Here is a 27622-nt window from a genome sequence, read left to right as displayed (position 1 = left end):
AGCAGCAGGATGCTGATGGGACAGATGGTGCCAGAAGGCTGGAGCTGAAAACTAGTTTGGAGCGCGGCGTAGCGGCATTCCCTGTTGCGACGGCTAGGGCACAGTGGTGCCTGGTTACACTCAACACCACGGGGCGAAGGAGGTATTGGGGTTGGGGGAGATAGGCAGAAGGGTCCATGACGTGAGGCACCGTGGCTTGAGCATTACTGAGCACTGAGCAGAAATATGCCGACATCGATTCTTGGCACTGCGGAAACAATAAATAACCTAGCTTCTCGGGCCCTTCAAATGGCGGAGACAGCTCCGATGCAGCAAGACGCTGGGTTCGCCGGTAATTTCAGTACCGTTCGACCATGTTTTTTGTTTAGGTTTCTTTTTGCGGTAGTCTTGTTTTTGTAATCGCACGTACTGTAGGAGAGAGAGAAGGAATAGCTCTCTGGGACGGAATTTGGCGGGGAGACGAAAGAATATGGGTGCTTCGCGTCTGAACAACAAGTTGTTTTGCTTACTAGCTTTGCTTAGTTTTTGCGTGGATGAAAATTAGAAAGTAATTTAAAAGTAATTTAATTACTCAGTAGAAGTAATTGTAATGTAATTTCATTACGTTTTCTAAGCAGTAATGAGTAATGTAATTTAATTACTTTTCTGCAATTTTCAGCAAAGTAATTAGTAATGTAATTTAATTCCTTTTCAAAAGTAATTTTGCCATGTATGCACGGAACCATCCATACATGCTCTCTGACGAAAATAAAGTTTTTCCATCCATATAAACGATGAGTCTCGTCGTGCAGCTCAGGTACTCCAAGGAAACACCCTCACGGATAACATAACCGACATTCACATGGTCTAAACTGGCAAACAGTCAAATGTCTTTCCTAAATCAATCTGGAGAAAGGCCACCCGACCATTACCCCCGAATGCAGAGATCTAACTTGAAACGCGCTTGGACTTGACTTGGGCAAGTCAGCTTGAAGCATCAAGCCGACTTCAAAACGCCCAAGTCGGCCAGCGCGTTTCATAGACGCTCACGCCGACTTGCTTTGCCAAGTCAAGCACATGCTTCGTCAAGTCGAGGTCGTGCTTCGACTTGAGAACACATTGCTCGTCTGTGACCGAGATTAACAATAAGTTTGTTTCCGTAACGCATGTTGCAGGCAAGAAAAGTATATAATTTGGTAAATATAAGCAGGCGCGTAAATAATTTGAGAGCTTTTTGCAGATAAACGCTTCCAACGGGCACTGTAGATCAGTGCTCTCTGCTTCTTTTGCACGAATCATGTTTTCGGTTGGCAACTTGCACGGCTGATCAGCTGCGCCAAACACGCCATGCATGCAGTCTTTTCGTCTTTTGCACCTGTTGAGTCAAGTCGCTTTCTAGTCCTTCGTTCCATCTGTCAAGGCAAGACGATGTCGCAACTGCCCCTGTCGCAACTGTCCGCGTCGTCGTTTGAAAACACGCCTTCGCCACGCAGGGCAGCGCCTCGTTTCTCTGCAGAAGAGAAAAGTTTATTAGCCGAGCTTGTAAACGAGCGTGTCAAATATTTGGAATGTAAGCGAACCGATGTGGCCTCCTTGGCGAAAAAAAACGAGGTTTGGAAGGAGGTGGCGAAGATATTCAATTCGCACCACGGGGTTACCCGGCGGGACGTCCTTCAGTTGAAGAAGTGCTGGGCTAACCTGAAGCAAAAATGGAAGGAGGGCACAGCAACGGAGAGGCGGGAGCGTCACAAGACCGGTAAGCGCTTTTTGCAAGCATGTTTTGTATTCATAGATAATTACGCTTTCCACCAAATTTACTGTTTACTGCTTTCGTTATCTGCACGTGCCATGCTTTCCTGACCTCCACTGCCTGATGCTTTCGAGTAGGCACGAAAACATCGCATACCAACACAAACTGATATATAACGCTCTGTCTCACACACACGCTACATTTACGTTTCTACATGTGTCGGTAAAGTTGCCATACCTCGGCAAAACACATATGCACGTTCATTTCTTCCAAGAACAAGCCGCCCGGAACTGCTTGCCTGCTGCCCTTGTCATATCGGCGAACTCTCGCTTTCGTGCAGCGCTTACAAATATCATTTTTACTCTGTTTCTAGCTTCCGCTTGTTCAGTCCGCCTTCGACTGTTCTTTTTTTTTTATCTTGGCATTCAGCCTGTTTGCCCTCGACCCTTCCTTTTTTTTTTTTCATTTTGCTTGATATGCACTGACCTGTTGTAGCCAACTGCGAATTTTGCAGTATTTTTTAGCGTTTTGAATACGCGTTATTTCTTTTTCTGTTCCCTTGTTTAATTTCTTGTATTGAAGTCCGAGTGTATCTTTTTGTATTTTTTGCACTCCCCTCTTCAATGCAAAACACGAGTAGAATAAATAATAAATAAATATTTTGTATGGGGCTGGATTACGCAAATGGTTTCCAATCAACAGCAAGAGGAAGTGGCGGAAGGTAATTGCAAATAGAAATACTTTGTTGTTGAGCGTTCTCATCACTCTGGACTGAAAGCAATATTATTTTCCAGGGGGAGGATCAGCACCTGCTGCCTTGGACCCTCTCATTGAGCGGGTGGGAGCAGTGGTGGGCCACATGGCCACCCGAATTCGCAACGAATTCGACAGTGATGCAGCACTGTACCAGCCCCCCGTCCACAGTTTGCCCGTCGTGAGGCTGCTTCAGCCTATGGTGGACGGTGCTGCTGATGAGGCAGACTTCGATTACACAGGTAGGTTATTTTGCATCAGTGTGTACTGGAGTGTCAAGAAAAATGTTCCTTTTCCTCTGCACTATTTTAACATCACTGACGGCATGTACTTTGAGAGCCGACGCTGTGCCGAGGGTTGCAGCTGTGCAGAACAGAGCGAGTTGCTTCTCATTGGTAATGACACTGTATAAATGTTCACCAACGTGGAAGTTTGGCCTTTTTGGTACCTGTGAAAAATGCTGCCTTTGCACCTAGGCAAGGATGCATGAAGAACAGTATACATGCGAGAACATTCTTTTCATGTATAAGTACGAAAGCCCGATCCCTATGCAGAAAGTTGGGTCACTGTTACAGGAATGTCGCAGTCTGGGGTGGTATTACATGACACTGGATCACTACTCAGTTGCTTTTTAATGCAGAAATGGAGCCATAGCCTTGTGTACATTTGGTGGAAGTCTGGAGAAACAACATTGCTCAGTAGCTTGTGTGTGGAGCTAAGAAATGAAAACGGTAGCGTTTCTTGACCTTAGGATTGCCTTGTTTTTCATATTTTGCCTTTTTGTCTGTTACAGACGAGTGGGAATCCAGCACCCTCGTGGAACCTGGAGGCCACTGTGAACCAGCAGTGAGTGCGGCTAGTTCAGCTCCAGAACCAGCTCTGGACGGGGACAGCAACTTGCCACCCGTTGTGCGACCTGATGCTGCCGTTGCCAGCACAGTTGATTCTGGAGCTGATGCCAGCTGTCCCACTGCCCCGGAAGCTGCTGCCTGTGGCAACAGAGCACCAAGAGGGCGGATGGCCCTTTTAGAGAAGTCATTGGGAGAAGAAAATGAAAAAAGAGCAAGTCTTCTCCAAGAAGAGCACACTGTCCGTCTTCAATTAATGGGCGAGGACCACCAAAGTGTGCTCAAACAGCGAGAATCCAAGACCAAACTAGAAGAAAGGGAGTCCGCAGCCAGACTGCAGCTTTTGAAAGATGATCGCAACGACATGCTTGAAGAGAGGCGCAAGAAGAGGAAATTTGAAGAATAAATGCGGGAAATGGAACTGCAGCAGCGCCAACTCGACCTGCAAGAACGGCAGCAGAAAATCAAGTTTGAGGAGCAGCTGCAAGCAGTCGAATTGGAGAGACGCAAGCTTGAGGTGCAAATTCTGAAGCACAAGCTTCGTAAATTAGAAGATGACGAAAACTGATCTTTTCATTTTGTTTAATTTGATTTCTCAAAGAAACCTGGGCAATGAGGCACATCGAAGCAGAGAACTCCCAATATTTCCATCACCTGATGTTCTTTAACATGCAGTGACTTTGCTACGTACACAGGTCTCCTGCTTTTAGTTTGCATCTTTTTGAACAACTTCCGTCTCAACCAAGTGTTTCCATCACCCGAGGCTCTTTAACGGGCAGTGACTTTGCTCCGTACACAGGTCTCCTGCTTTTAGTTTGCATCTTTTTGAACAACTTCCGGCTCAACCAAGTGTTTCCATCACCCGAGGCTCTTTAACGGGCAGTGACTTTGCTCCGTACACAGGTCTCCTGCTTTTAGTTTGCATCTTTTTGAACAACTTCCGGCTCAACCAAGTGTTTCCATCACCCGAGGCTCTTTAACGGGCAGTGACTTTGCTCCGTACACAGGTCTCCTGCTTTTAGTTTGCATCTTTTTGAACAACTTCCGGCTCAACCAAGTATTTCCATCACCCGAGGCTCTTTAACGGGCAGTGACTTTGCTCCGTGCACAGGTCTCCTGCTTTTAGTTTGCATCTTTTTGAACAACTTCCGGCTCAACCAAGTGTTTCCATCACCCGAGGCTCTTTAACGGGCAGTGACTTTGCTCCGTACACAGGTCTCCTGCTTTTAGTTTGCATCTTTTTGAACAACTTCCGGCTCAACCAAGTATTTCCATCACCCGAGGCTCTTTAACGGGCAGTGACTTTGCTCCGTGCACAGGTCTCCTGCTTTTCGTTTGCATCTTTTTGAACAACTTCCGGCTCAACCAAGTGTTTCCATCACCCGAGGCTCTTTAACGGGCAGTGACTTTGCTCCGTACACAGGTCTCCTGCTTTTAGTTTGCATCTTTTTGAACAACTTCCGGCTCAACCAAGTGTTTCCATCACCCGAGGCTCTTTAACGGGCAGTGACTTTGCTCCGTACACAGGTCTCCTGCTTTTAGTTTGCATCTTTTTGAACAACTTCCGTCTCAACCAAGTGTTTCCATCACCCGAGGCTCTTTAACGGGCAGTGACTTTGCTCCGTACACAGGTCTCCTGCTTTTAGTTTGCATCTTTTTGAACAACTTCCGGCTCAACCAAGTGTTTCCATCACCCGAGGCTCTTTAACGGGCAGTGACTTTGCTCCGTACACAGGTCTCCTGCTTTTAGTTTGCATCTTTTTGAACAACTTCCGGCTCAACCAAGTATTTCCATCACCCGAGGCTCTTTAACGGGCAGTGACTTTGCTCCGTGCACAGGTCTCCTGCTTTTAGTTTGCATCTTTTTGAACAACTTCCGGCTCAACCAAGTATTTCCATCACCCGAGGCTCTTTAACGGGCAGTGACTTTGCTCCGTGCACAGGTCTCCTGCTTTTAGTTTGCATCTTTTTGAACAACTTCCGGCTCAACCAAGTGTTTCCATCACCCGAGGCTCTTTAACGGGCAGTGACTTTGCTCCGTACACAGGTCTCCTGCTTTTAGTTTGCATCTTTTTGAACAACTTCCGGCTCAACCAAGTGTTTCCATCACCCGAGGCTCTTTAACGGACAGTGACTTTGCTCCGTACACAGGTCTCCTGCTTTTAGTTTGCATCTTTTTGAACAACTTCCGGCTCAACCAAGTGTTTCCATCACCCGAGGCTCTTTAACGGGCAGTGACTTTGCTCCGTACACAGGTCTCCTGCTTTTAGTTTGCATCTTTTGGAACAACTTCCGGCTCAACCAAGTATTTCCATCACCCGAGGCTCTTTAACGGGCAGTGACTTTGCTCCGTGCACAGGTCTCCTGCTTTTAGTTTGCATCTTTTTGAACAACTTCCGGCTCAACCAAGTATTTCCATCACCCGAGGCTCTTTAACGGGCAGTGACTTTGCTCCATGCACAGGTCTCCTGCTTTTAGTTTGCATCTTTTTGAACAACTTCCGGCTCAACCAAGTATTTCCATCACCCGAGGCTCTTTAACGGGCAGTGACTTTGCTACGTACATAGGTCCCCTGCTTTTAGTTTCCATCATTTTAAAAAACTGCTGTTCCAACTGCGTATTTCCATCACCCGAGGTTCATCATGTACTGACATCCCAGAGTACACAGGTGCCCTTCTTTTGGCCACCATCGGAAAACTGCCACCTCAACTGGGATCAAACCCGCATCTTTTGGTTCAGCGATCAAGCGCCCTAACCACCGAACCACCAAAAACTCGGCTGAAGAAACCGATATCTGAAAAGGTTTTGACCCCCGCTGCTTCCTCCGCCATTCTTGTTGCCGATGCAAGTGGAACTGCTGTTGGTGAAATATGCATCGCTCATGTTTGTATTGCCGATCGTACTACTCCTGTGCTGTTCACTGTTATAGACCTCCGTAACCTCTATTGGCCTGTGCAAACTAAGTTATAGTTATGCCTTTTGGTCTCTGCGACATGTTCTTGTCGGCATGTTCGTGCTGCGTAGTTTTACGGGTGCCAGCCGAAGCTGTCTCAGTACTACAAGAATGTTTGGACGCTGTGTGGAAGAACGAACATGCTGAAGTTATCCAGAGATGCTCCCGACTAAAGACTCTCCCGTAGCAATAGAACTTGCACTGCCTTGCACTTTTTCAATAAATGTCGTCTGATTCAGGGTGGTATTTTTTTTTCTGTCTGCTTGCATTTGAGGTTTTTTTTTTTTTTTTCTTAGCAATTTTGGAGGGTCACATCTTGAGTAAATACAAAAGGGACTGCGACAGACTCTGCAGGTTGGTGGCAAGTTCAGTTGCATGTCCGAGCTATCCGGGCTGGCATAGGTGAACCATTGGAAGAGCATTTTAATGCAGAAATATACAATGCACCTCACACTGGGCCTAATAAATATTAACCTGACTGCTGTTTTGAGTATGCTGTGGGCCAGAAGATACTTTTTGCTGTGTAGGCTGTGTGCTACTACATACCTACTAGAATATGTCTGGACTTGCGAGGATGGCACCATTGATGACACAGCTTTTTCACAATGGGAAATTGGGTGCAGACAGTATCATCGCAAACAAAAAGATCAGTAAACAGCTGAAGCAAAATGTTGTGACAATATTTTTATTGGCTCCTCCATTTAGTTACAAAGCAACCCTGCTACAATACAGTTTTGGCTGAACATGCTTTATTTTCAACACCAGTCCTTTAAAAAACAAAATCCTTGAGCAGTGAATTGTAATAATGGTTACAAGAATGGTACTGTTTGTGGCAGTGCATTACAAAAGCTCTACAGAAATTTTCAACAGATTTTTTTTTGCAAGACTGGCATCTCGAGTTATATAAACACCAATGTGGCACCCCATCTTGCATGTGCAGCTTACAGATGATACAGGTAGTGTTCACTTGACTGAAATAAACGTGCCCTATTGGACCTGAATAAAGCGTATCCATTGAGAAGCTACAAGCAATGAGAAAAAGCAATCGCAACAAAGTAAGAACATGTCGGTGTGCTCACCAAGCTGCAATAATCCTCAAAGAAAATATGAAACTGTTCAGCGCCATTTGCTCCCTTGCAACCAGAATGCAACAGCAAAAAGATGCACTAACGTGTACCCAGTGCAATGAAGCACAATGTGAAGAGAATTAGAAGCAATGAAAAAAAAGACTTGTCATAGTGTGGTCACCAGCTGCAATATTCCACAAAGAAAGGATGACACTGTTCAATCCTGTTTGCTCCTTTGCAACCAGAATGCAACTGCAAAAAGATATGCTACCAACTTCTACTGTTTTTCTAAAGCTGTTCTAGATTAGCCACTTTGGAGTGAAATTGGTACGGTGAACCAGGCGTGCTTGGAAGAAAACAAAGGACAATGAAAGCGTGTGATGCTGGCTGTGAGGGTAAACAGCAGCCAATTCAGGTAAAGGCACTGAAAGTCAACATGACATGCAGGAAACACATTCCTCGGCTGTATGAGCTAGTCCGCCGTGTAATGGCCTGAATGTTCCTGAAACGTCATGTTTCATTTCCTTTAATAAATTTTGGCGAGTGCATGTTTGTTTCTGCAGTTGGCAGTGCAGGTAGGTGGCAGAGTTCACAGTACAGAAAGCTGCAAATGCAGACACCCAGTGTTTATGCCAGCACAGCTTGCTGACTACAGCAGCCCTCTCGGCAGGCAGCACCAAAATGAGATGTCTACAATGCGACAGAGCCCCAGGGAGGGAATTTCAGCCACAAATTGAAGAACTCGAGCTGCAAAAAGAAATGAATCTGCTTCAAAACCAAAGCTTGAACTAGAGGTTTCAGAAAATGTATATATATATATATATATATATCAGAAGAGCTGCTTGGAAATGCATGACACACTGCGAGCAACACCCTAAACTGATTGATTGGTCTAGTGTGAGATTCCATTACAGAAGAATAACTGTGCACATGTAACAGAAATTAATTTGGAGCTGTCCAATACAGTTTTCCTCATAACCCATGTTGCTTCTTGACGTTAAACCCGACATACCTACTATATCTTCCTCAAATATGAGCCCTGCCGCGGTGCTGCTGTGGTTAGGGTGGTCGACCACTGTACACAAAGATGCGGGATCGAATCCTGGCCGCACCGGCCACTTTTTGGTGGAGGCAAAAGGCGAGATACCTGTATGCTGTGCGATGCCAGTGAATGGTAAAAAGCAAGAGGTGGTTCTAACCAAACCAATGAAAACATTAATGTTAGCATTTATTTTAAGTTTCAGATGCTCTGTGCAGAACTGTGCGATGCCAGTGCATGGTAAGAACCGCAGGTTGTGGTTTTTAACCAAAGCAATGAAGAAATTAATGTTAGCATTTATTTTAAGTTTCAGATGCTCTGTGCAGAACTGTGCGATGTCAGTGCATGGTAATCACAGGTGGTTTTGGTTTTTCACCAAAGCAATGAAGAAATTATTGTAAGCATTTATTTTAAGTTTTAGGTGCTCTTTGCAGTGTTCTGTACTTTTCGAAGGTGCTGTTCTGATATTTTGTCTACCTTGCCTCCATGCGTACACTATTGGAGGTGCATCACTCATAGTCTATCGTGCAGTTTTGCTCACGAGAAGCTCTTCTTTATGAGAAGCTCCCGTGCTTGCATGCCTGTTAAACTGTCAGTCTGAGAATTGGCAGGTGGCAGGTAGGGTGGTCGAGCAGCACTGGTGGAGCTGCTTGGAGGGACAACACAAGGGCAACCTGGAGGCTGCGGATCCTTCATCAGGCAGGCTAGATTGTGCAAGGCTGCACACGCCGTGATGATCATGGCGGCTTTCTCGGGCTTGTGCTGTAGCCCCATGTCCAGACAAGGAAACCGTCGCTTCCACACACCGAAGGCCCGTTCAACGGTGTTGCGAGTCTTTATATGGGACTTGTTGTACCTGCACAAGGAAGGTGAAATTAGAACTTGACCTTTGTGAGCGGGGATGCAAGCAAGCTTCTATGTTTGCGTAATGTGTCACTATGCTAGGAAAGTAATTTTCACTGAGCCTTTTAAAATTTCTGATGGTGTTCTTGCTTTCATAACATAATATGCAGTTTTAATTCCTACCTTATTTGACAGCAAGACTGCAAAAATGCACTAGCACAGTGAACAAGTTAACATCAGTACACCTCACTTCTTTCTGGGTACATTGGTGCATATTGTTCATTATAAAGATAGAGCTCAAAACACATACACAGACAGAGTAACAACACACAGCAAGGGTGAAGTTGGTAGCGAGCACAATTGCTGTTTTTTTTTTCTTTTTGCGCTCCAAGTTTACAATATCAGCATCACTGTATTCATGTTGACTTACCTTCCTCTGGGTGTGTTAGCTGGCCCAGGGTCTGCCAGAGGCGTCATCAGGAACGGGTGGCAGGCATAACCAGCATCCCCCAGCAGCACTCCTGGCACACGCCGCTCCTCAAACAGCATCCGCACACGGGAGTTGTCAAAGATGCGGCTGTCGTGCACCGACCCGGGCCAGCTGGCTACAATGTCGAAAAACTGCAGCTGTGGCCCGGTGACCGCCTGCATCAAATGGGCAAACGCTAGTCAGCACAACTCGCTGTAGCTGTGCATTCCTAAGCTCGTGAACTAGCGCCTGTAGTAGGGTTTTTTTTTTTTTCTACGTCAGTTAACGCCGATATAACAGTTTAGCTACGGAAACACCGGGGAAACTATGTATTGGATTGCAAGAACGTAAACGCATGCAGAAGTAAACATGTCCAAAGCTCCGCTGCAAAGGAGCCCTAAAGAAGCGCTGCGCTGTTATTTAACTTTATATTTGATCCCCACTGTAGCGCTCGAGACGAGCGGACCTGCGTTGTAAAAGAAAATGCGCGTATGCGCAGTTGTACGGAGGGCTTCACTGCTTACCTGCACGTTGATCGAGAAGTAGCCCTTTCGGTTCCGGAATACTTCCGCGTTTGGACCACCGGGGCTCTTGATGCGTACGTGAGTGCAGTCGATGGACCCCGAGACGCCGGGGAACTCGCCTACACTGTAGAAGTCCCTCATCACCTGCCGAAACTGCGACACATGAGGGAAGCTAACAAGCAAGGGGCGCAGATGCTTTCCAATCAGGAATGTCATTTTCCCGACGGCGCGGCACACAGTAGACTGCGGGATTCGGACGAGATCCCCAGTCACGGTCTGAAATGTTCCCGCGCCGTAAAATCTCAGTGCCAACAGCAGCTGGAGCATAGGAGGCACTGGCTGGCCCCTGTTGTCGGCGCTTTCCCGCAAGGGCAGCATAGCGAGCAGCCTTCGCACCGTCGTCTTCGTGAAGCGGTACCGTGCAAGAAACTCCTGATCGTTGTAAAGTTCCATCGGGTTTCCCCGGTCACGAATAGGTGGCCGAGGTATCGCAGGCATACGATATGCCTCCGAGAACGCGACATCCATGGAATGACACGCGAACTCGAAGGCAGCAATGCGGCGAGCGACGTCTCTTCGGGTGGCGGACATGTTGAAAAAACGAACGAAGTCAGCTTCAAGACAGCCCTAGGGCTGACTTGGAAAATGACCCGTTTTCGCCAAGATGGGTCTTGACTTCGAGCAAGTCAAGTCTAGTGCAAGTTGCCGTTGAAGTCAAGTTCGGTTTATGGCACGCGTTGCGGCTGACTTGAGGCCGCCTTAAGTCAAGTCGAAGTCAAGTTAGATCTCTGCATTCGGGGGTTACTGTCATCACAGTATTCTAGTACACTGCGCGCTTTATGGATGTTAGACAAAACGGAGCGCCCTTTAATCCAACAGTCTGATGTGGCCCAAGTCTGATGTGGCCGAATTACGTCATTAATCACGGTCTGCAGTCTTCGCCCCAGAACTTTACTAAAATTTCTGTACTCCACGTTTGTGAGCCCTAACGGCTGGTATGCAGTAACCAGTCTTACTATTTCATTTGTTTTCGTGCCCTGGCATCGCACAGCACACGGAAAGGCGTCCGTGTGCTGTGCGATGTCAGTGCACGTTAAAGATTCCAGAGTCCTTCACTACGGCTCCTCCTCTCTTTCCACTTTCGCTCCCACCTTCCTCCCTTCCCAATGGCATGGTTCAGGCGTCCAAAGAACAAGTGTCAGGTACTGCGCCTTTATTTTCTTGTGAACCAATTGTTACTATTACGAGCGTGCTGTGTAATGTGAGCGCATGTTAAATAATTACTCCGTAGCCCTGAACTAGAGTTCCCTTTCTCACTTTCCACTTTCCTCCCTTCCCTCAAAGCACGGTTAAGTGTCCACAGAAATGAGTGTGTCAGATACTGCGCCTTTCCCTTCCTGCGAACCAGTTATTATTATTATTATTATTAGTCATGATGGAAACTAGCGCGAAAGTACACGAAGGACGGAAGGAAGTAAGACACGGACAAGCGCTAATATCGCTAATAGCGGATAGCGCGCTTATCCGTGTCTTACTTCCTTCCGTCCTTCGTGTACTTTCGCGCTATTTTCCATCATGAATGTTAACCAACTCGCCTAACTTTCGGTATTATTATTATTATTATTATTATTATTATTATTATTATTATTATTATTATTATTATTATTATTATTATTATTATTATTATTATTATTAAAGTTATCGGGCTCGGTCCCAAACCTTGGCGGAGGAAGGAGGAGAAGGAAAAAAACTATTATATTGGAGAATTCGAGGCACGCATGCCTTCTGGGTGTGCACACGACTCCACTCGAAATCTAAACGTTCAAGTCATGTTGATTCATGACGTATGCGGCCCGACTGACGAAGATCTGCCTGGCCGGATCTGCTGACCGCAGTGAGTTCTCCCAGTCCTACCAGGTTCGGAGAGGGAGGGGGGGAGTAGACGCCGGGCAGGTTAAAAGCACGTGGGGGATTGCTTTGGGGTGGAAGCACAAGGTCCCTGGCCAGCTGGATGGCGGCTAGCTGGAGCTCAGGGTCCGAGCAGCGCAGCATGGTCTCCCAGAGTTGCGGCGTCAGATTTAGACCCCTCCCGGGAGAAAAGGGGCAGTCCCAGAGGATGTGTTCGAGGGTCCCTCTCGAGTCACAGTTTGCACACAATTCAGATCTTTCTCCTGGGAGCATATGGCTCACCAGGAGCGGGTGCGGAAATGTCCCAGTCTGAAGGCGACGCCAGGCGACGGCCTGCCTGAAATTTAGGGTAGGGGCTGGCGCAGCAGCCACCCGTCTACTGAGTCTATAATGCTGCACAATTTCTGTGTAAGATTTGGCACACTCTATGGTCCCCGCTCCAAGTCACTAGGAGGAGGAGCCATACTTGTCTCCTCACAGTAAGGTCTTTCCTGATGGGGCTAGGGCAGGTGGGTCACCACCGCTTCCTGCGGGGTCTGGCCTGCCACCGAATTTTTCGGTTGTGGGCAGCCATTGCACCCGCCACCGCTTCGGTGGTAGACGACGGCTGTTGCTGTGGCGCGCGTCTTGAGGCCATCTAAGTGTAGCGCCCACAAATCGCTCATTGCTGACAATAAATGTTTTCCAGTCCAAAAAAAATCTCCGTCTTCCTTTTCTTTCTTATCTATTTTCTTTTCTGTCTGCTCGAGGCAGCGGAGGTGGCTCAGCTACAGAGCCTGTAGCACTGCCACTCCAATCCCTAATCTAACCTTCCTGATGATACAGGTAGTGCGGTTGACATCATCCTCTTTTAAGCTCGTAAATGCCCGTCCGTGCGTGCGCGCGTGCGTCCGCGAGAAGTGTAACAATTCTTCACGAGATTCTTCGGAGTGCTATGTACCTTAAAGCTGTCAGTGAATGTTTGATTGACCGAAAAACTTTATTTTCGACCAGAAGCAGCCGATGACCCCCGCCCCGGCACGGAGGCATGGGAGACGGGGACCGCCGCTTTAAAGACTGGCTGGCAAGCCTTGGCCCATGAGCGCCGTCCCAGCTTTTCAGCAGGGTCTCCCAGTTCGTCTACTAACTATATATTTTGTCCCACTCCGGGAGTGTGCGGACATTCCCATATTATGTGCTCGAGGGTCCCTCTCGGACCACAATGACTACATCTATCAGACTCTCTCGGCGGGGGGTACATATGACACGTATTAGTTTGCAAGTGCCTCCATGCAGCAGTTATTGAATTTTGGGTCTGGCGGGGGTACCAGCCTACGCGCGAAATCAATATTGGTTATTGTCCCATAATTTAGCAAGCGTTCCTCGTTACCCTACTCGTAGGGGGGTCCCATGGTTGCCTAGAAATAATGCACTAGCTAGCTCATGGGCCGCCTCGTCACCAGGGCACCAGGGTGGGCAGCGTACGTGGGTGTCCAGATTATCTGAATTTTCCTGTTCAGTGCTTGTAGGATCTTTGTCTCCTCCGACGAGATCCTGCCTTTTGCAAACTTTTGAAAGGCAGTCTTACTGTCGCTTATGATGAATTTTGCTTTTGTGCCTGCATAAGCTAAAGCGATCGCCACTTCCTCCGCAGCCTATATATTGCCTGTATGCAGCCAACTGGCTCCCCTCGTCCGTTTACGACCGAAGCCACCCCGATTTGGCCTCCGACCGCATCACTGTCATCCAGGTTTCCGAACATTACACTTAAGGCCTCAGCTCGCTTCTCCCTTCGTTCTTCATCAAACCGGTTGCGTGTTTTTAGGGAGTGAGGGGAGTACAAGGGCGTTCCTTATCTCCCTCTGTATTAACATTTTCTTTCTGAATCATTTTTCCAGGTTTATTGCTACTTTCGCACGAATTAATTACCCTGCGCGTATTCGTCGCGCTAACTCTCTATTTGGGAGATTTTCATCGCCTCTGCTATCTCCCCGTATTACGTATTATGTACTCCCAAAGCGAGCAGTCGCTCCGTTGACGTACGCATAGGTAGCCCTAGTGCTCTCTTTATGCATTTGCGTATGAGGACGTCTATCGTGCCCCTATCCGCCGCTTTGATATCCACGTATGGCGTCGGATAGCTAATTTGGCTAATCACGTACACTTATGCTAATTTCATGAGGTTTCTCTGTTTCAAGTCCTCCGCCCTTCACTGCTACGCGCCTAATAAGACTTCGAGTTTGTACTGCTCGAGCTCGAGCTTCTTTATGACCTCTCCACTATACACATTGGCCTGGAGGATCAACCCTAATTCTCTAATTTGTTCCACCTTCGGTACTGCTGTAATCACCACCTCAAAATTTATGTGAGAACTTTAGAGGTAAGTAGTGACTGATAATAATAGTTATTGGTAGTTAGTGATAGCATGACGTCATCACCTGGTGACGTCATATGCCTAGATCGAACGAGATGTCGTCATGACGTAATATCCGATCATGTATATTTACCAAAACTAACGTCATCATGACATCACATCTGGGGATGACATCGAGTCCGGTCATGACCGATGACTTCACCAGACTAACCACGCATATACGAAGATAACCCCGCTGGGCGTTCAGTGCAATCATCCGCGATGCGCCTTTCATTAGACGACTCTTGTGGATGCAACAAGCAGGCATCTCTGAAGACGTCCCAAAAAGCGCCAAAATAATATAGGGCTAAATAAAGTTTTTCCTTCCTTCTTAGACGCTTCCGCGAACGCCGTACAACACAGCATACAGAAGCAGACGCACTAAAGCAGAATCAGCGGAGTTTCAAACATATGCTTTCGCCTAATCGCATTAATGACCCAAAGTTCCCCTAGAATTTTTTGCGTCAACATGAATTCGCTTGCTTTTCTCATAATCTTTGTTCACTTGCTGCAAGGGCCTTAAAAATGAATTAAGAAAAATGAAAGAGCACTGCAGAATCTGCATCGGAGTAATGCGAAAGCACGGATGCTGCTGTTGGTTGCTTCTGGTTGTTTAATTCACTTCTTGTTCGCTCATTTTTGTGTTTCTTTGGTACTTTCAAATTGCATGTCAGTCCCTTTCTATGCTCTTTTTAGCTGTGCTTCCGGTTGCGTGACGTCACATCATCTGCCTCACATTAATGTACTTCTTGTTTATCTATTTTGGTCTTTGGTACTTTAAAATTGGGCGCCAATCCCTTCCTATGTCCTTTTTCTGCTCTACTTCCGATTACGTGACGTCACATCCTTGACGTCATATCCACTACGGGACCCCTTTCCCTCCTTCTGCTTTCACTCCCACCTTCCTCCCTTTCCTTACGCTCGTTCAGGTGTCTACTGAACACGTTTGGCAGGTACAGCGCCTTCCCTTTCCTGTGAACCAGTTATTCTAATTAAATACCTAAAAACTTAATGGCCTAATTATTTTTTCGGCAACAACATTCCGCCACCCTCTATCGATTGACACCACTCATTAACCTCTACCACTTCTCAATTACTCACAATTGCTGCGGAAACAATTTTGCGGGCACGTTCTGCGGACATGTTCTGCGGACACGGCCTGCGGACACGGTCTGCGGACAGAAATCTGTGAACATAGCGAAGTAATGCTTTCGCATTAAAACAGTTTAACCACTCTTTCGCCATAACTAAATATGCGAATCGCAATAGAACAGAGGAAAACGGCCTCACAACTGCGAAGCGCCATGCCTGAACGCTGCGTGTCTATAGAGGTTTTTTAAGGGTGCAGCAAGAGAGAACGGCAGAGTCACCAGCACCTTGCTGCGACACTCACGTTTACGCGCGTCACTGCACACAGCTAGCGCCCCACGTAACGAGCAGGGAAAAAGAGTTCATCAGGCATATTACGTGACAGTAGGAAGGTGAGGGCGCAAGCTGTCGCATCACCCTTCGCAGCAAGATCCCGACAGAGGTAACTGTGCCGGGATGCGGCCCCGAAGCCTCTCTACGCACTGAATCCGCGCAACAAGTATTGTAGAAAATGACTATAGGGGTACGTATAAATTCTTCTCGCGCCACCAGTTTTATGCATGCATTCTGAACAGCATGCTCAAAACACGCTCTTGCCCTTTTAAGCATTCTGACGCTGCTTGGGAGCCAGTTGGCTTTACGAATTCGCAAATAATATATTGCGCAGATGCCAGTGAAAAAAAAAAAACCAAAAGAAAATACAAGGAATCATTTTTAAAACAGCCAAGTATGCAATTGATCACGGCCCTTCGCTGTACTGCTGTGCCAGCTCTTGCCGTTTGTGAAACTATGAGTTGCAGCCCCTGAACATCTGGCCCTAAAGAGACAAGTAACTTACTCATTCGAGTAGCACAGTAGTTAAAAGGCGCCCCTCTTTGGCTTTCAGTTCTTGCGGCCAGAAGAAAAATCAGAGCAAGAGTACGGCTCATAGCAGAAGTAGACGTGAGGTGCAGTGTAAAGAAGAAATCGCTCTTTCTTCTACGCTTGCACGGTTTCCGGCTAGGCTCCTTTATGAACAGCCCTAATTTTAGGTTATTTTCACTGTCTATAGGCCTAGCCAAAGAGCCAGAGGCAGGTGCAGTCAACGTTGAACTTCCACTGCCGTCCAAAGTACGAAGAAACGTTGAAAGAACATATAAGAGAGCAAGCAGCGACTACCTGAATGCACGACGCGTATCGCTTACTTGTGCTTTGATAGTGTTTTCGTGTCCTTTCATAAATCTTTCTTGTAATTCATCCAGAGCTTCCACTCGTTCCTTCATCAGCGCCACATTAGAAAGAAGGCCCTCATTTATAAAGTAGCTGTTGCGAACCTCTGTCATCGCGATACACAGAGTTTCCCCAGCTGCTGTTATACGGGTCCTTGTGGGGAAGCCAGCGTGCCATTTATGTCATCAATCAATGCAGGTACCAGACAAGCCACCACGCGTGACTGAATAACACAAAAGTGCAGCGAAAAAAAAATCTACAGCGAATAAGCCCTCGCTCGTGTTGACAGGCAAACATATTAATTTCGACGAGGCCGTCGCACTTCGCCGTGAGCCTTCAAGCCGAACTGCGATCGCGTACTATATGCACACACGTTATTAACCTTGTTCCACCCATCGCTCCGAAGGTAATAATGGCTTTTCTTTGAATGCAGTTGTTTGCTGTAGAATGATCTGGACCCTGATTTCTTTACCAGTAGAAAACGAACACAGACTGCCAGACATCTCTTGACAAAAGCTAGCACTCTGCACATGCACATTTGAAAGAAGCTTGCCCTCATAATCTTCTCAAGAAAACATGGTGGGTATGGTAGGGTGTGCCCGTTACTCATTTTCTTTTATTGTACGCTATCCCTTAGTTTAAAAGCGTTTAGCGCGTGCGATGCCAGTGTCGTGCATAAAACTAGACGATACAGTAAAGGGACTACCGTTAGGTCTTTCAAATGGCGCTCGCAAAGCATTCGCCGTAAGCAACCATTACATAGAAGTGAATGTTTCTGCGTGGACAGGCGAACTGTGCTTGCGTGTGCATCAAGCAGGTACACACAAACGTTAACGTTTCCGGCACACAAAACCTTCAACAGATCCCAATTACTTGGCGCACTAAGTGTGCAGCCACAGATTGAACAGAAGCTACAACACAACCCACACAATGCACCTCTAACTGACCGACTGTGCTTCTATTCTGCCAGGAAATTACAATGTTTCATAATTTTAGTGTTCCAAGAACGTTTTCGCACACTTTTACAATTAACGATATATAAAGCATGATGAAGGCAGTTGTTTAAAAACGGGCCACGAGCATGCACCCAAAGACTGAAGTCTGGGACGGTGTCTAGAAAGACTGCATTTAATGCGTTCGCTTTCTCAAGATGGCGAATCAACCACACCCTCGCTCACGAGCTCCCGCTTCCTTTTCGTATTCTTCCTCCCGCTGGCTCGGTATCTACTTCCTCCTCGCTGGCCGCGAAAAGGAGAGCGGTGCTAAAGGTTCAACACACTACCCGGCCGTGAAATGCCAGGTGTTGATCACCAAGGGCATAGGCTTCTGCATTGCTCGCGTAGTGACAAATACGTCGCCAAACTTGACCTTGCAGAAGCGCTGTTTTGTTAAACTTTGAACTTGTGTCGTGCCTCATGTAGCCTCCAGTTCTCGAAGGAGAGTAGATGGACACCATCAAGCCAAAGAAGACGTAAGGAAGCAAAAATAATGTATTGGTGTCATGTTTGTATGGCGCTGAATAGTTCTTCGGTAGTAGTATTTATCCAAACGCTTTCGTTGTACTCTTGGCACATGTATCCAGGCACCAGGCTGCTCACACTCTCTCGTTTCCAGATCCGGCTGGCTTTCTCTGAACATCCAATGCAGCTTACTGCTAGACTGCTGCATCGTGAGAAATGCTTAAAACGTTGACTAACTCGCCAGTGGCATGGCCATCCACGTAAAGTAGCGAATGAGTTCTATCATCTGAGCTTCCAGCTGGTACCCAATGCGGACGCCGGCACTGTAGAGCTGCGCAATGATGTGTACAAGTTTGGCTGGCAACATACAGTTTTTTGCTATGAGGTAGTTTTTCAGGACTTTCTTGCTATCTAAGGTCTTTAGTAGTAATGTATTTTGTAGTTCGTTCCAAAGTTTGGTTCGAACACTTTTCTGGTTGGCCACAGAATCAAAAAAACACATTTCGTAAGGATAGATGTTCTCAGTCGAGTGCAGGCAGGCAAGTGACCTAGCCGGAACATTATCTTGAGGGTGGGTGCGGCCCAAGGGAAGATGGAACTGAAATCTCTCAGAGAGGAACGTCGCCACGAATGTCAAGAAGCGGTAGCAGATGTAGTCGAAGATATTGCATGTATCAGTCTTCCCTATCACTGTGGAAAGTCGTTGAAGCATCTAGGAGGGCCTGACAATCAGCTTGAAGATGCGAACGTGTCTTCGATCCCACAGGAGAACGGCAAAGTACTGATTCTGCTTCCAGAAAGATTGCCATTATTCCCAGGTATTCAGATAAGGTATGACCTCTATCTGCTGTTTGTGAGCCCGTACTAGGCCCACGAAGGATTTCTCCGGCTTGCAATCGAAGTAGTGTACGTTCTAAGCGTGTCTGTGCATGTAGGCGTCGGAACTTGGGAGTCCGAGAGCTCGAGCTACGACTGTTGTGCAGCGTTCATTGGAGAGCTGCTCCCACGATGAGCAGCATCCTTGCAGCAGCAGCATGACCTGTACTCGCGGCTTGTTGGGCGCCGGAGTGCTACTGATAAATGGAAAGATCAACATTCCCTGTCTAGGGAACCCAGTAGGCTAGTCAGATTCTCCTCATGGCTGGTCTCCACAGGCAGATGTCGCCCATGACATCTTGAAAGTTCTCTCGATCGTTCTTTCCTTTGTACTCGATGATGCAGCCCACGCACCGGTTCGACACCTCGTAGAGAAATCGTTCCTTGGTCTTGTCGCCGAGCTGCGGCCTAGAGGTATGATTAAAATAGCGGTGTAGCTTGACCACCGTGGTGGCCACAACGAGGTGGTGGTAAGACCGCGTGTCGAACGGATACTCACTTCCGCTCCATTTGTGTCCACATGCGTGGTCATAAAGGTCGGCGAATGAATTCACAGGGTTCAGGGTTCTCCTCAAAGTTTTCTGGGTGCACTGTCACCCAGCGGCAGTCCAGTTGCCTACAAAGAGGAGTCTCTGTGGCCGTCTGATTGACTCTACCAGAACGTAGTCGAAGAATATTGTTGTAATAGAACAGTTCCTGAATAAGGCCTTTGGAAGTGCTCTGGCTGTTTATTTGCTTGAGTAGATAGGGTACCCTGCGGCGCGGGTCAGTGGCCTGGCTGCGGACATTGTTCCGGTTTTCAAGTTCCCCAAAAGAGCGTTGCCATTCGTCGCTCTCTGTTATGTTCGTTCTGAGCACGCAAACCATCGTTCCTGATGTCGATTTCTCCCTTCTCAAGCAAGTTGTCACACCTTGAAAGGTCCATCCCAGCTTGGACTCCAAAGCAATGAGTAACGCCATCAAGTCGCATATACGGACCGGTCCCGTCAAGACAGTCCACATCTGGTTCGACCCAATTAGGATGTTGATCCCACCGCAGTTGCCAACGTTATGGCATAACAATTCGTCTGCGATATGTCGGCCACGCTGCCTAAATGACGCCACAAAGGAAGAATCCATGGGCATCTCCTCAATGTTTTTGCGCATGTGAAGAATCACAACAGCACGCAGAGTGATATGATCATCAGAAAACTGGCTCTTCAAATTCAGCTATTCAGCTCTACAATGCGTCATTTCTTGGCCGCTTGGTCAGAAACGTTTCCAAATGTTTTAAGGGCAAGCTTTATGGATCCCGCGGACTCACTTGCAGCTGCCTTGCCAACGATTCTGTAATCAACGTGCGCTGACTGCCTCCATTGAAGATGCCTCGAACATAGCAGCAGGTGGGGCACCCGCTGCTCAGGCACGGAATGTTTGCAGCAAACTTCTCGAGGACGATCCAAGGGAGGTACATACGGTTGCGTCGGTGGGCATTCTATCCTCTTCTTGACGGGTTCCTCGCATCGCGTCTGCGCTGCACACGCTAGTGGCGTGTCGACCTTCACAATTGGAGAATGTAATTCTGCGACAGCAGTCTCGCGCACGGTGCACTTTGGTCGTGCAACGAAAGCACCGCATGCTCTGTGACAGGAGCATCTTGTCTGCAAGCAGCAGGTTAGCACGGCATGACGGAGTCAGATGGTGGCTTTATTGGCAAAAAACACAGGCTTCAACTATCTTTGTTGATCATGAAGAACTGACGACGTCGATTGTGGTGCAGGCGCTGCCTTCTACTGGTTGACATAGTATTGCATCCGGATCTCTGACTGTATTGCCTAGCCCCCATAGGCTTTGTAGTCGGTCTTCTCTAAGCTCTCGACTTCAATGGCCAGAAACGCCAGCAAGCGATCAAGCTCCGATCCAGTTGCTGCTGTGTCGTGGACCTCAGCTGCCACACCAGTGGCTAGTGAACGGTGGTACTGGATGACGATAGCACGCGGGAGCGTTCTTAGGAGGATGTCGCAAAGCATCGCAGAAAACGATGCCCTGCTCACGCCCATCACTCAAACCCTCTGATGTTAGTCAGTACTTGCTTGCAGCGCTTTCGGAAAGCCGCGGTGTCAGTTCGAGAACGTATGGTTGGCAGCATCATAAATCTGGAGAAGTATTATTGCTCTAAGCGTGCTTTATCGCCGAACCGTTTCTTTAGCATAGTAATGACGTCCATGTAGCAGTCCTCTGTTGTCGAAAGGCCCGCGATGGCTGAAGCCACGTCATCTCTGAAGAAAATTCGCAAGTAGCGAAATTTGTCCGTGACAGTGAGACCATCGTTGCAGTGAATAAGGTGGCAAGACTGCTCCCAAAACACAGTCCAGTGAATCAGGTCCCCAAAGAAAGGTGTTATAGTGAGCTTCGGCAGTTTGCCACCGGGTCTTTCGGAAGAGGGAGCTATTATTACTCGATCAGCTGCGTCCGAATTAAGGCGTGATCATCGTGGACATCAAATTACTGCGACCACTCAGAAGGTCTGTCAGCGTGCGCGTCGTGCTGTCTTGATACTCGATGATCGTCGCGTAGTCTGCTTTGAAGCATGCGTCGATGTTCTCTTCTAGCTAGTCGTTGATCTTCTTCAGCTCGTCATTATTGGCCTTGAGGCATTCGTGGAGGCACGTCAGTTGACTAAGCGTCGTCGAATCGGATAACAAAAGAGCACTTACCCCATTGATAAGTCGGGTGTTCTGAGCCCGTTGAGCCGTCCGCTTAGATCTCAGCCTATCCATGGGGAGGCAGCACTCGAAGCTCCTCGTAAGGCGAAGGCAAGCCTCCTGGGTTTAGGTACCAAATGTTTAAAAATGAGCCACGAGCCCGCACCCAAAGACTGAAGTCTGGGACGGTGTCTAGAAAGACTGCATTTAATGCGTTCGCTTTCGCAAGATGGCGACTCAACCACACCCTCGCTCACGAGCTCCCGCTTCCTTTTCATCTCCTTCCTCCCTCTGGCTCGGTAAGATGAGCGGCGCTAGAGATTGAACACTGTAGCGCTCGGAAACACGGGCAACACGAAGAAAGAACACATGCGCTGTTTCCGAGCTCTACAGTCTTTATAAATTGACTGAAGATAAAGCGCACGGGAAGACACACGCAAGAGAAGAAGACACAGGACACGCGCTAACTCACATCTGGTTTATTGCAGCAATAACAGCAAATATATGCTGAAAAGGGGTCATGCGCAGTACATAACAATCACATAAAGACAGAGGAAAAAGAATATAAGGAATATTACAAAACATTATCAAGGAACATCACAAAACCCGATCAAGAAAACTGATCTCTGCCTTCCAGAGCCGCACCGACGTATCGCTGACACACCTATCTCCCCTTTTCCCGATATGGAATGCCTCCAAAAGCTCACGCGCTGTCTTATCACGGCCTCTGCCCAGAATCTTAATGTCAGCCAGTTGCGGCTCGCACGCAGTGCAGTTCGCGCAATGCGCTGCCAAATTTGACCCTCCACTCCTTAAAGCTCGCAAATGATCCCCTGCTCGATCATTAATACAGCGCCCGGTCTGGCCAATGTAGGCCTTTCCACAGGTCAGCGGGATCTCATAAACGACCCCCATGCAGCAGTCGACAAACCGCTTAGCATGTTTTTTCTCACAACCGCTCGGTTTTCCAGCACGCGAAATGCGTGAGCAAAGCTCCGCCATCTTCTTCGGAGCAGAGAACACCACCGGCACGCCATGTCTGTTCGCCACTTTCTTCACGTGGTGCGCAACCTTATGCATATACGGTACCACAACAGGTTTAGCCGTATTTCTCACCGGAGCAGTTTTCTTTCCAAACATGGCTCGCTTGGTTTTCCGGAGCAGGGCTTCCGTCACTGACAGAATGACCGCGCAGGGGTACCCAGCAGACAGCAACCGCTGTATTTGCCTATTAAAACTCGACTGCACAGCATGCGGGCGCGACTTCGTGAGGGCAGACCCTTAGCATTGGCTAGCGATAGCTCTTTGAACAGTTTTAGAATGTGCCGAAGAGTAGGGCAAAAGTTGTTTCTGTGCCCGCGGAGCGTACAACCAACAAACATGATCATTCCCTAAAGTAACGTTAATATCTAAAAACTGCAATGAACCCTGTGAAGGAAGTTCATGAGTGAAAACCAGACCTCTCCCATTCTGCCGAAAGTTGTCCAAAATCCCATACACCGCGTCAGTGTACGTCGAGTTTGGTAGCTTGTTAAGAACAATCAGAAAATCATCCACGTACCGAAATGCCTTTAGAACATCTTTCCCATTAAAGCTGTGCTCCAGGGCGCGGTCGACAAAAGCTAAAAACACATTACAAAGAACCGGGGCAACACAAGAACCAATACATATCTCTTGTTTCTGGCAATAAAATCTGTTCTCAAAAGAGATAAACGTAACACCAATATAAAACTCAAGCACACGTATAAAATTATCCACTGTTAGACCACTAGAGTTCTGAAATTGCACAACCCCACTTTCTTCAATAGCATCTCTCACAGCAACGAACAGGGCAGCATGAGGCACCGAATATTATAAATCTTCCACGTCTACAGAAAATACATAGCCAATCGACTTATTATCCTCGAGAAAGCTCACCACTTCATTCGAATTCTTCGTTAAAAAGGGGTCTTGAAACTGCAGCGAATTTAAATGCTTCTGAAGGTACTTGCTTAATACATGCTGCCAAGTACCATTTTCACTAACAACAGACCTAAAAGGCACATTCAGCTTATGTGTTTTAGCCGTAAAAATCACTGAGAGGGCATTGCACCTAGTACTAACAATATCATTTGCTAACCTGTCGAGAACCAAGTCTTTGCACAAGGCAGCCGCTTTACCCTTCACTCTAGTGGCGCTGGACTTTACTTCCTCGAAATTCTTGGCGATCGCATCTTGCGCTCTCCTGTGGTATTCCTCTTCAGTCAACACCACGAAGCCTCCTTCCTTGTCAGACTGAAGCAGTCGTAACTCATTGTGCTGGAAGAAGGAAACAACCTTCCCCCACCCATCCTTGGAACGGCCCGCGGAGGTCCTGGCAGTTTTCATCAGCGCGTCCACACCATCAAGAAGGCATCTTTCTTGGTCTTCCCCTGCAACCTTCCTAGCTATTTGTCGATTGAGCGCGAGCAATTCATGGCCCGGTACACTTGGTTCCTGACAGAATTTGGGACCCTTGCTTAAAATATTGGAAATGTCCCCTGGCAACTTTTGCCCTACTCTCCGGCACATTCTAAAACTGTTAAAAGAGCTATCGCTAGCCAATGCTTAGGGTCTGCCCTCACGAAGTCGTGCCCGCATGCTGCGCAGTCGAGTTTTAATAGGCAAATGCAGCGGTTGCTGTCTCCTGGGTACCCCTGCGCGGTCTGTCAGTGACGGAAGCCCTGCTCCGGAAAACCAAGCCAGCCATGTTTGGAAAAAAAACTGCTCCAGTGAGAAATACGGCTAAACCTGTTGTGGTGCATATGCAATAGGTTGCGCACCACGTGAAGAAAGTGGCGAACTGACATGGGGTGCCGGTGGTGTTCTCCGCTCCGAAGAAGATGGCGGAGCTTTGCTCACGCATTTCTCGTGCTGGAAAACCGAACGGTTGTGAGAAAAAACATGCTAAGCGGTTTGTCGACTGCTGCACGGGGGTCGTTTATGAGATCCCGCTGACCTGTGGAAAGGCCTACATTGGCCAGACCGGGCGCTGTATTAATGATCGAGCAGGGGATCATTTGCGGGCTTTAAGGAGTGGAGGGTCAAATTTGGCAGCGCATTGCGCGAATTGCACTGCGTGCGAGCCGCGACTGGCTGACATTAAGATTCTGGGCAGAGGCCGTGATAAGACAGCGCGTGAGCTTTTGGAGGCATTCCATATCGGGAAAAGGGGAGATAGGTGTGTCAGCGATACGTCAGTGCGGCTCTGGAAGGCAGAGATCAGTTTTCTTGATCGGGTTTTGTGATGTTCCTTGATAATGTTTTGTATTATTCCTTATATTTTTTTTCCTCTGTCTTTATCTGATTTTTATGCACTGCGCATGACCCCTTTTCAGCATATATTTGCTGTTATTGCTGCAATAAACCAAATGTGAGTTAGCGCGTGTCCTGTGTCTTCTTCTCTTGTGTGTGTCTTCCCGTGCGCTTTATCTTCAGTCAATTTACAATGCACCATCTAGCCCAACTTCAAGTTTTGTTAAACAGTCTTTATGAACATCCAACTCGCCTAATCTGCCACCCTCATCAAATGTAAAACATCTTCCTTTGCACATAGCTACTAATGAAAACATACACAACATTGTTTAAGAATAAGTACTAATCAATCAGTCCGTTTCTACTACGCTTTGAAGGTATATGTCGTTAGGAATACTAAATTCTCATCGTGTTATTACGTCAAAACCGCCAAGGTACCGTCCTCTCGCCCAATATAACTTAATGTTCATGCACTTATAAAATGAATACTTTGCATCAAAGAAGCAATATTCAAGTTAAACAAAATTTTAAGCAGATGACCTAAAAACAGCAATACACTTCGGAAGTATAGCAGTAAAATTGATGAAAGCATTAAAATATTCGAATCATGCGTCGATATTTTATTATGTTGGATATTGTAGAGCAAATAGGCAGCTCAAATAGGAAGCTAAGGCAATAATGGGCCAAGCGCAATGTTTAATATGCCCATTTCGTTAGATGAAGGTGAGGGGTTATTTTAGAATGCTACAATAGCTTTAAAACGTGCGCCTCTTTTAGGAAAGAAATTGAGAACGGATTTTAACTTCTGCATTCGTCTTAAGACTAAACCAGGTTGTAACGGGGTATGCTCCTTGTAAAACTCTGGTGAAAGCTTGTTTGTCTCAAGATTTATGCGAGCTATTAAGATTTGGTTTATGGTTACCACCTCCTCCAATGTTCACGAGAAGGTTTGTCTTTCTTTTTTTGTTTCAAGGACTGAAGGTACAATTTTAGCACAAGTGTGATGGGAATTAAGACGACATTAAACTATTTAGCGAAACGCTCTTGATTGCTGCATATTTTGTGTTCTTTCAAACCTGGCTTTACTATGTGTACCTTATTCACTTAATTATCCCATGTTGTCAGCCGTCCCTCGGTTTCCTAGGTTTCATTTTGTAGAAACCTAACCATATATTACGTCTTCTCACTATTTTAGAATCGTGGGTGGCTGCAGAACAAAAATCAGCCCTCTACCGCTTATGTCTACGTGTCTAAGCACCCAGCAGAAGTTCATTTGAAGTCTGCATTTCGTCTCGTGTGTTTTACACTATGTCTCAAGTGCCTCTCTTTTCTGTAGCTAAAGATATAACGTAGGATAAGACTTTATTGCATTTTTGGAATATATTTATGTGATTACACTGAGGGAGTCGTAAAATACATACTGTTTTCTACGTTTTTTCTTACTCTGTCTTCTGCAGCTAAGAATATGGCATAAGATTCGGCACTGAATATTGACGCACACTGAGGTAACCTGCGTATTTTTTCCTTTGTCTTCAACTGCAGCCCTGTCAGCATAAAGTTGTTTTGGAACCATATATATAACATGCAGTGTGATCCCTGTTTAGTGCTTAGAGCTTTTGCCGAATATGTCCGTGTGGTGTTTGTGTTTTACGAAAGTATGTTAATGTGAAGTCACATACAGAAGTTGTACCAAGCGGGCAGTGGGTCAGGTCTGCGAGCAATATCAGGGAGTGCGTCAGCATGTCGAATTTCTGGCTTTGCTTTTCAAAACGGGAGATTAATAGTCTGATGTCTGGGGATTTCTTGGTAAATTTATTCGAGACAGTGTTGCCAGGTTATCTTTCCACATGTGGGCGAAACAGTAAAATATCATCGGCAATTGTCGATCTATGGGATTCAAGACGCGGTTATGGCAGCTCAGCACAAAATATTTCGTACCGCTTTTTGACCTGGCGGTGACGCATTGATAAAGCTCCTCGATTAAATAGAAAGTTAGGCCAACCCTTGAACATTGCCGCCAAAGCGGGACCTCCGCGCCTTCTATTCGCCATCTCCAGGAAAACCGTTTCCAGCACGCTTTGCATCATGATGATTGGTCTCCCTGCTATTGTCCTTGGAAACGCGCGAATCTTGAGGTTTGCTATTGTTTTTCGTTTTATTTTGAGCTATTTGTCGCCTAAGCTCGGGAAGCGAATACTCCGCGGAGTGCTTTTTTGCTATGTGCAAGCTCCATGCCGTGCTGTCGCGTGTATAAGTGTATAACTGCAGCAAGTGGCCTAAAGATGGCTATGCAGGGTTTATAACCGTGACTGTTTGTGCAAGAAACAGTTGCTTGATAAGAGTGGTCGAAAGAACTTTGTACCGACAAAGAACAGCGTTGTTTTCGATGTAAGTCGCCTTTCTCGCAGCTCGCAATAAAGCGTCACCTGGCGCTGTGTCTTTTATCATTCCTGACTGCTCCTTAGTGTTTCTGCTGTGACCGTTTGAACGTTGCGTAAAAAATCGG

The 27622-nt window shown here is 47.0% G+C and overlaps 2 protein-coding genes and 1 pseudogene across 3 annotated transcripts in view; 1 reads left to right on the top strand and 2 right to left on the bottom strand.

Annotated features, from left to right (window-relative positions):
- The window catches only part of LOC146194691 (uncharacterized), a 110170-nt gene extending 93304 nt beyond the window's left edge, over nt 1-16866 (bottom strand). For both annotated transcript variants that reach the window (XM_084596098.1, XM_084596096.1), the window contains exon 1: nt 16453-16866. In XM_084596098.1, coding sequence (XP_084452224.1) covers nt 16453-16543 — 91 coding nt within the window. In that variant the 5' untranslated portion in view covers nt 16544-16866. The remainder of the gene's footprint in view (nt 1-16452) is intronic.
- LOC146194692 (uncharacterized) lies at nt 1192-5437 on the top strand. The gene is made up of 3 exons (XM_084597506.1): nt 1192-1735; nt 2524-2724; nt 3276-5437. The coding sequence occupies exons 1-3, from the start codon at nt 1327-1329 to the stop codon at nt 3734-3736; spliced, it is 1071 nt and encodes a 356-aa protein (XP_084453632.1). The 5' UTR covers nt 1192-1326; the 3' UTR covers nt 3737-5437.
- A 2541-nt stretch (nt 16867-19407) lies between the features above and the next one.
- LOC146194690 (uncharacterized) lies at nt 19408-25415 on the bottom strand (annotated as a pseudogene).
- Between the last annotated feature and the right edge of the window lie 2207 nt (nt 25416-27622).

Source organism: Amblyomma maculatum, chromosome 3 (genome assembly GCF_055883805.1).
Source record: "Amblyomma maculatum isolate TAMU_Amacu chromosome 3, ASM5588380v1, whole genome shotgun sequence".
NCBI lineage: Eukaryota > Metazoa > Arthropoda > Arachnida > Ixodida > Ixodidae > Amblyomma > Amblyomma maculatum.
This window is presented reverse-complemented; position numbering and strand designations above follow the sequence as displayed.

Excerpts from the sequence above, each read along its gene's own strand:
- LOC146194692 (XM_084597506.1), top strand. The coding sequence starts at position 1,327 with ATGCATGCAGTCTTTTCGTCTTTTGCACCTGTTGAGTCAAGTCGCTTT. Across the intron at positions 1,736-2,523 it reads GCGGGAGCGTCACAAGACCG|GGGGAGGATCAGCACCTGCT; the intron begins GTAAGCGCTTTT and ends ATTATTTTCCAG. Across the intron at positions 2,725-3,275 it reads GGCAGACTTCGATTACACAG|ACGAGTGGGAATCCAGCACC; the intron begins GTAGGTTATTTT and ends TGTCTGTTACAG.